Genomic DNA, 10,000 nt, shown 5'->3' on the forward strand with positions numbered 1-10,000 from the left:
GCAGGACCAGGTCATATCCCTAGTCTGCGGGGATACTGGTTGATGGGGGGTGTATTTTAATGAGACGTCCTGGGCTGGGTTATGATGTTCGGTGATAATGCCATCAGTTAGCGAGAGCCCAGCGATAGATAGCCGATAAAAAGTCTAGCGCCTGGATTTGCCCCCCCCCCCCACAGAAGCCTTCATCCCTAGGAAAATAATCTGCCTCTTCTTCTTAGGTGTTCATTCATTTGAAGTTTTTTTGTCCGACAACTAAAGAGTGAGCCCAGAGCTCCTGGGAAGTCTCAGGCCAGTCAATTAAAGTCTCATCTCACAGTTCACCTCTGTGTTTCCTCTTCAAAGAAAATACATGTATTTATACCTCCCTCAATGCAAAATAATCACGTATTGTTATCTGTTAAGTGTATAATATGGGAGATAAAATACAGGGCATATAATGCAGGCGTTTCAATTTACGTTCACATTACTGATATTTCCGCAGATATCTTTTTTATCAAAAATGATTTCTTCACTACACTGTACAATATACTACACACTACACTCAAAAGTGTTGTGTGTTCTACATCAAAGACCACAGTAGAAACCATACAAGCTATCCTTGTAATTCATTTGAGCCTTGTACACCCTCTCCCTTTCATGCAAACCTGCTTCTAGGACACCATTAATGCACGCGTGTCTTCGTAGATAGTTCCGCGATGAATAATGATGAAAGTATGCAGAGCCTTTTCTTTATGGCTTCATTAAAACAATAAAAAGTTCACGGCATGATGTGTCAATCTGATTCATGATTTGGATTATTTTCCCGTATCCTATTCAAACGACTTCTCCGATGCAAATTATTAGTCATAAAGAGCAGAGTGCGAATCACACAACTGCTGGCTATAGATTTGGATCTGGTTCTCTGCTTTTAGAGGGAACACTCTTATTTTCCCCCACAAATAAATGCATTTATTTTCTAGGTCATTGTCTCACAGAGGCTCCATTCATGAATCTAAATCAGCGTTGACACCTCTATGAATGAACAAGTGTTTTTTCTTAGCTCCCCCCTTCCTTCCATTATAAGCTATTGCATGCAGCTCACCTAAACAATATGACACAACACACATGCACACACAGGCAGGAATATGCACAGTTGAACTCCTGGAGGATTCTCGCCGTACTGAGGGACAGTGATCCATGGCGTTAACCTAGATCCGTCCAAAGACTCCTTGTTGGAGTGGCTGCGTAGCTAATAGAAACCACATTGAACCGGCAAATGTTCTAGTTTGGTGTTAGCGAGCTCTCTGCCAGCATGGCTCTGAGGTCCGTGCTTGTAATCCCTCCACCTACCAATGGCAAAGCCCCTTAGTCACACACACATGCGTGCGCACACACACACACACACACACACACACACACACACACACACACAACACACGCACGCACACACTGAGTAAGTTAAACAGCATCATTTTGGACCATGACGAATGAGGGTGAGACTATGGTACAGCAAACAGAGAGGGAGGGAGGGAGAGAGAGAGGGAGACATAGCAAGAGAGAGAGAGAGAGAGAGATCGAGCGAGAGGGAGAGAGAGAAAGAGCGAGAGACAGAGAGAGAGCAAGAGAGAGCAAGAGAGAGCGAGAGAGAGCGAGAGAGAGCGAGAGAGAGCGAGAGCGAGAGCGAGCGCGAGAGAGAGAGAGAGGGAGAGAGACAGAGACAGAGAGAGAGAGAAAGGGACAGAGAGAGAGAGATCGAGCGAGAGGGAGAGAGACCGAGCGAGAGAGAGAGAAAGAGAGACAGAGCGAGAGACAGAGACAGAGAGAGCAAGAGAGAGAGCGAGAGCGAGAGCGAGAGAGAGAGAGAGAGAGAGAGAGACAGAGACAGAGACAGAGAGAGCAAGAGAGAGACATATCAAGAGGCAGGGAGAGACGGCGACCCAGAGACATTAATGCAGAGAGACAGGATGACACAGAATGAAGTGACACACACACGCACACAAAGCGACTCACTGGTGCAGGTGTCCTCCGGCTTGTCCACGTCGCCACGGTAATAGCCGTTGCGACAGCCGCAGATAGTGGCGGCCTCGGCAGTGGAGAGGCTGTTGGGCGGGCACTGCTGGCACAGCCCGGCCCCCTGGAAGGACTTGAAGGTGCCCTGAGGACACGCTGTGAAGACAAGACGGGGGGCGCGTTATTACAATAACAATATAACGGCCAGCGCACCAACCCTTATCACTACCAAGGGCCACAGTGTGGAGGACGATGGGAACCCTGGAATTGTTTTTAAAACCATTTATTTTATTTAACTTCCAGCCAAGTCTCCCCCGTGGTGTTTGACTGCCGAGACGGAGAAACTGATGGTTTACGCACTATTGATATTCAATGCCCAGTTGTACAGTGTTTTACTGTGATTATAGATTTCGTTTTTTTTTCACTATACCCAAACGCCACCCGGAGATTTTCGTCTGACACAAAGGGAACAACAATAAATCATTTCTAATTTAAAAATATCCAAGAAAATGAATACTGTGAAACACATAAGCATAAACGGCCATTGACTATTTTTGACGGCATAGAAGCAAACGGTTTTGCTTTCGGACAGGATAGTGTCGATGTTCACGGACAAAGACTTGGACAATCCTGAAACACTCATTTAGTTGTTTACATTCTAGTTGTGTTATTCATTAGTATGATATGGAAGACCTACAGGAAAGGTGACATCTCAAAGGAACACAGTATTACTATTAAACATGTCCTGGAAAATAAATCTACTTTTTTATCTATCTTATCAACCGGAACTACTTCAGATCCTTGGTCATATCAGGCGCTTCACATACACAGTTTCATAATGCTCCGTATGTCATTGGATTTTAAGATCCAGTAATTCACATTTCAGCGCATCCTGGTAGTTGATTACCCAGGGGCTGCAATTAGGAGTGACGGGGAAGATCTTCACTGTGATTATTGAGGAGTTCTGTGAATGATTATTCATTCATATTGTAGCTCATCTCGTCCTGTTTAAGCAGCAGAACAGCAATTCATACTTCAACAGTGTAAACTCATCCAAACCCTCATATTTTTGCTTTTGGGAGCACATATATCTAACCAATCAGGGCCTATCTTCCCTGATTCAGGTAATCCGCCAGTAATCCTCACTTAAAGTAAAACTAATTGCAAATAAAAAACGTATTCTTTGATAAATTGACTCTAATGAGGAATCGGTGGGGTTATTAGGTGAGTGCTGCATGCCGCGCTCAATTATTGTTCTTCATAAGTTTTATTCTTTCTTTATTATTCTCTACAAATTTTGGAACCTATCTCCTTCCTCAATTTTTCACCTAGAGACTCCATTTAAATACTTTTAAAGATATTCTACTTTTAAAATATGATCTTTGTACTCCCATGCACTTCAAACTGTTCAGTTTGAAGTAATTCCGTTTGGATATTATTGTACTTCAAACTGTTTGGTACATCAGACAAAACTAAATACATTTTCAACCGTTTATCTTCGTTCAAACCATTTAACAAATCTACACACTTGTATCTTCAATAATATCCAAACGCAATTTCGATATCATTTAAACTTTCTTCAGAATCACAGTTTTAGTTTCAAACCGTCATATTCCCATTGAAGCCGTCTGCCCATTCCGATTTTCAAATTAAGTAAAACGTTGTAACTCGGTCTCATTTCAACCGTTTACCTTCGTTCAAAACCATTTAACAAATCTACACACTTGTATCTTCAATAATATCCAAACGGAATTTCGATAACATTTCTACTTTATTCAGAATCACAGTTTTAGTTTCATACCGGCTTCGTTTTCGGTTGGTCTCATTGATTTGCGTTGGCGGTGCAGTGCGTGAGGACGTTAAGCAGTGTTGCCAGATTGGGCGGGTTTTTCCGCCAGATTGGGCTACTTTTGGAGGACGTTCAGGCAGTGTTGCCAGATTGGGCTATTTTTAATCACGCACCTGCTCGCTATTCTCTTAAAGACACACACACACACACACACACACACACACACACACACACACACACACACACACACACACACACACACACACACACACACACACACACACACACACACACACACAACACACACACACACACACACACACACACAGTGCAGGGCAATACATTTGACCTTTCAGAGTCTTCAGTTCAGTCAATTCATTTTACATATCTGAATTTTTAGCAATGCCTTGCGCATTTCCTTCAGCTGTCACTTTACTTATTTCCAACCATTTACATTTTCTTAAATAGTGTGCATGTTTACATTGTTTAACCTCCATTTAGACTTTTGTTCAAATCCCTTCACTTGGTTTAAGCCATTTAACGTTTCTTTATGTCTTAATCTATGTGGCTTTATTAAATTATGAACTCACTTTGCACTACAGCACTCACCGCATTTTCTGCAGGAAATGCATTTTCTAGTTCGATGATGATATGGTTATGTGAAATGTATTGGCACCATTGTAACCATAATAAATCTCTATTTTACTCTCTCTCTCTGTCTTTCTCTATCTCTATAAGCCTCCATTCCCTCTCACTCTCTACTCTTTTTCTCTCTACTCTTTTCTCTCTCTCTCTCTCTCTCTCTCTCTCTCTCTCATCTTCTCTCCTCTCTCTCTCTCTCTCTCTCTCTCTCTCTCCTCTCTCCTCTCTCTCTCTCTCTCTCTCTCTCTCTCTCTCTCTCTCTCTCTCTCTCTGTCTCATGATCTTTCCGGTTGCGTCTCCTCACACAGTGCGGTGTGTGGTATAAATGTTGTATGTGAGTTTCACCGTGTGTGTGTGTGCTCCGTTCTTGAATGGAGTGGAGTAGTAGATTTGACTTGCCGAGGTCATTTATTCAACAACCACCTCGTACACATGATGCGTGTCACCATGGCGACAAGTCTCTCACTCTCGCTCTCTCTCTATTCCTATTGCCATATTTCTATACGTCCCTCTATCTTTGCTGCTAACCTCCTTTTCTTGTCCAGCTTTCAAAAAAATCAGAACTGCTCATTGCTGTATATGTAGACAGACAGACAGACAGACAGACAGACAGACAGACAGACAGACAGACAGACAGACAGACAGACAGACAGACAGACAGACAGACAGACAGACAGACAGACAGACAGACAGACAGACAGACAGACAGACAGACAGACAGACAGACAGACAGACAGACAGACAGACAGAAAAGAGGGAGGACTATAAAGAAAAGGAAAAACAATAAATTATGTGAAACGTATAATATCACTGGAACGTGTGGCAGCAGTGTTGGGGAGACATCCACCAAACAGGGAACAGATGATCTTCTCAACCGGGCTTATTGGCCCTGATCAAATGTTCTTGGAGGCATGTTTCTAGGGCTGTGTGGGTGTGACAGAGGGAGAGGGAGAGAGAGAGAGAGAGAGAGAGAGAGAGAGAGAGAGAGAGAGAGAGAGAGAGAGAGAGAGAGAGAGAGAGAGAGAGAGAGAGAGAGAGAGAGAGAGAGAGAGAGAGAGAGAGAGAGAGAGAGAGGGAGGGAGAGGGAGAGGGAGAGGGAGAGAGAGAGAGAGAGAGGGAGGGAGAGGGAGAGGGAGAGAGAGAGAGAGAGAGAGAGAGAGAGAGAGAGAGTCTGGGTGTGTTTGTGCCTAATAAATAGGACCAGCAATATTAATCTCAGAGAGAGTATTGTGGCTTCCCAGCATGTGGTAGTTCTCAGGTTTTAGTCTGTCTCAGATTTGCGTGTGTGTGAGTGTATGTGTGTGTGAGTGAGTGTGTGTGATTGTCTATGCGTGTAAGGGAAATCCATTTACAGCAAACAATTATAACCAATATGCATGCATCAAAGTCGACACCCCATGGCTTTAAAACACACCTATTACACACACACACACACACACACACCTATTACACACACACACACACACACACACACACACACACACACACACACACACACACACACACACACACACACACACACACACACACACACACACACACACACAAACAACTTTTCAAACAGTAACTCGATTTTCTCGTCAAATAATCAATAAGTGATGTGAGTGAGGAGGTGGAGACATGCCGGAGCAGTGATTCTCCACACCTTGTTCTAAATCATTGGCTGAGTGCAGAAACACCATTATCCAGTCACATGCGACAAAGCTATTTATCATGTCTGCTTTTTTTTCCGTACCCAAATCTCTGTTGGCTCTGTCATTTATAATGGAAGATGGTTGGGAGCTGTCCATTTATCTTGCGCTCCTGTGCAGTGTCTCCCGTGTTTGCTAATGACTGGGACCTTTTCCAGAGTGCAGCATCCAAACCCACCTGAGAAACAGCAGGGTGCCGTCTCTGCACCTCACTCTCCGCGGGCTTCAGAACGACGTGTTCTCTCTCCTGCTCTCATTCGCTCTCTACGTCTCACTCCCCCTCAGGGACAAATCTGTGACTGCAAAACTGAGTGCATGAGGCTGTTGTTCCCGTTGCCTCCCTATCTCTCTGAAGAGGAACACGGCGGTGCTTCGACCATGCAGCAGCGAGTAACACAACTGCTTGCAGCTCATGCATGTTGGAGACGAGTGGATTTTGCTATTCCGGCTCGAAATGATGAATAAGAACTCAGCATCATGGAGACTCTTGTTTTCTTCTGAGCATTTGTATTGAACACTGTGCCTCTCTCTCTCTTTCTCTACTCTATCTAACTCTCTTCTTCATCTCTTCCCCTCCCCCCCTCTCTCTCTCTCTGTGACAGTTTGGTACTCATTTGCGCGAGGTAACCTGGCTCGAACACGCCAAAGAAATTAACATGTGGGGAACCAATCTCACTTATCATTTACCCAAACATACACATCTCATCACCAATGGATGCACACTCACTCGCACACATACAGGCACACACACAGACGTATACGTGCACACACGTGCACAGGATGACTCTCTGGGGACATAGTAGGACGGAGGGAAGAAGGAAAGGAAGCAAGGATAGATGTTGCAGAGAGGGAAGAGGAGTGTGGAAATATGAGCGCCTTCATATGGCTCAGCCTTCCAGCTAAACAGAACAGGAAGTCACAGGCAACCTACAGCCTCTTTACACAATCACTGCTGTTCTACTGATACAAAGCGAGAAGCCCTACTGGCACACAGACACATACACACACACACAAACAAAGACGCGCAAACACACACACACACACACACACACACACACACACACACACACACACACACACACACACACACACACACACACACACACACACACACACACACACACACACACACAACCATACACACAAGCACAGAGAAACACACACACAACACAATTACACACACACACACACATGTATATGCACACAGCGTCCAACACTGTGAAAACCTTCAAATTGCATCGCTCCCCTCCCCCATTGAGAGGTTGTGGAAGTACCAGAGACGTCGGAGAACTCAGCGCCGTCTGTCTGGGTTCATAACACCATCCGGAGGCTCACATAACTCTGCTTCAACTTTTCAAATTGAACCAGCGAAAATTAGCTTCGCTTTGATGTGAACATGGCTTCAGGTTATTTTAGTCTGGCTGGATTTATGAACAGCCAGAACACAGACAGAGAGGGCAGTAAAACCCGCAGTGGAGCTCTAGGTCGGACCATTGGGACTTCAGGCTCCTTGTGAACATATTTAAATGCATTATTGTTTTCTTGTAAACGTATTTGATGCAGGGATATTGCTTGTGTATGTATGATATATCACAGGTATTTGAATATGACGGTATTCAAATGCCTGTAATTTTTGGGCTAAATATGGGTTGCAACGTGTAGGATGGGTTAAATAAGGGCATTCTTGTGGAGTTTGATTTAAACCTTTACGTAAAAATGACAAATGAAAAAAGCTAACTGACTTATGATAAGACCTGGCTGGCACATCATAAGAAAAGAAAATAAATAGCAAACTCACAAACAGCTATACACCTGGCACAGACACACACACACACACACATACACACAAGGACATACAAATACACACACACACACACACTCACACACACACACACACACAAACACACACAAAGACACACACACACACACACACACACACACACACACACACACACACACACACACACACACACACACACACACACACCTAAACACATGCACACACGCACACATATCCACACACACACACACACACAAAGACACACAAATACACACACACACACACACAAACACACACACACACACACACACACACACACAAAGACACACACACACAAACACACACACACACCCCCCCCCCGCTCCCCCACCTTGGCAGACGTTGGCCTTGTCGGGCTCGTAGCCGGCCTTGCAGCTGCAGCTCCCGATGGGCACCATCCACTCGCCGTCCCCGTTGCAGTACAGCTTGATGGGCACGTCCAGCTCCTCCGCGCTGGCGATGCAGCTGCCCCGCGCGATGACCAGCGAGGTCGACTCCGCCCCCGTCAGCGTCTGCACGGGTCCGGGGGGACGATGATCGATAAATAATCAACGACGAAGTCATGTGTTTGCATTGATGCTCTGTATGCATGCAGGGTTTCATTGCAAACACAATAACAGTAGGTTTCACTTTTACTTTTCATTTAGATTGTATTTAACTGTATGCCAGTCACCCTAGTCTATAACTTTTGAATAACATAACGACTTACACTCCCTGACAGAACATAGAACATAGTTAATATCTCTTCAAAGGAGTGGGGCGACGTTACACGTGGTTCCGTCCTCCTGCTTCGTTTCATAGACCTCACGTACCTCAGGGAAGAACGCAAAGTTCTGCACCACGCTGGGACACTTCTTGTAGAAGACGCGGACGGCCAGGAGGGACATGCAGGCGCCCAGGTCCTGGAAGGCCAGGTGGAACCCCCGGCCCCGGGACAGTGGGCCGAAGCTCCGCACCTCGGTGTTCACCTTCATCAGCCGGCCCCCGAAGTCCACCTGGGAGAAGCTCTCGTCGGCGGCGATGGTGTCCACCTGGGATGGAGAGGGGGGGGCACGGAGGGTGTGGGGTTGGGCGGGGCGGGAAGGAGAGCAGCATATCTGCTCAATCATAGTTCATGGCACTTCCGTCTTTTTGTGTTGACGCATGTTCTCCCCACTGCCATCACCACGCTGAACCGTCACAAGTAGGCAAAACATCCCACTCCATTTAGTCATCTCTTTGCACTGCTTGCATTATTTTGCATTCATTTATTGTCATTGTTTTGGACTGTCTCTGTCTTGTATGTATTTATTTCATGTAAATTGAACCTTTCTTGTCAAAGACGGATTCCGGGTCACTTGTGACAGACAATAACGTTTTTCTTATCTTATCTCTTTTGCCTTCTCCAGTTCATTTATTTTCTTACCATCTTGTTCATGATTGGTTGTTCCAAATCCATACCGAGCCGCAACTCATTATATTTTTACTTTATAATCGTCGGTTGATAAGCTCTTCCCCACTGTGTGACACCCATCTGGATGCATTCTATGTTCCCACTGCCTCCATGGTTCCTGATGCTCATCTACTCCCTGGGCTTGTGATTGGTGGAGGCAGTAAGTGGTCCAGAGCCTCCGAGAGGATGGTGGTTCCAGGACATCAGCTAAAAGAGTTGCCTTCTGAGAAACACGAGTGGGCAGACTATAAAACATTGGGGTGCGTGAGGCAATCCCGAGAGACACATCCGTCCCACCCCCGGCTGCCTTCCTCATAAACTCACTCAACGTAACGCTCCTGAATTGCGCCAGCTATTCTTGGAAACCAGGCGGGTAACGGCGCCGTTTATTGCAATTGCTGACTCTGACGGGTTTAAATCTGAGCCAAGGTTTGTCACTCGCCACACAACCTGCACCACTTGTATTATGTGTTGTGCCTGTGGTTGGTATTTCTTTGTGCTCAGTCTCTTTAACCGGGCCATTGTGTATGCGACAACCATTTGCCTAAGCTTTCTAGGTAGTGTATTGTTTCCCTGTTGGCTAAACTCTCCATTTGTCTGGTTCGTAATACCTCTTTCCACTGATGTTAACCACAGGG

General features: G+C 45.4%; 1 protein-coding gene across 1 annotated transcript in view; it reads right to left on the reverse strand.

Annotated features, from left to right (window-relative positions):
- Positions 1 to 10,000, reverse strand: part of LOC132468582 (ephrin type-B receptor 1-like) — a 44,709-nt gene that overhangs the window by 20,564 nt on the left and 14,145 nt on the right. Inside the window, 3 exon segments of the mRNA XM_060066306.1 lie at positions 1,901 to 2,145; positions 8,262 to 8,442; positions 8,743 to 8,961. Coding sequence (XP_059922289.1) covers positions 1,901 to 2,145; positions 8,262 to 8,442; positions 8,743 to 8,961 — 645 coding nt within the window.

The sequence above is a fragment of the Gadus macrocephalus genome, chromosome 12 (assembly GCF_031168955.1).
Source record: "Gadus macrocephalus chromosome 12, ASM3116895v1".
Lineage (NCBI taxonomy): Eukaryota > Metazoa > Chordata > Actinopteri > Gadiformes > Gadidae > Gadus > Gadus macrocephalus.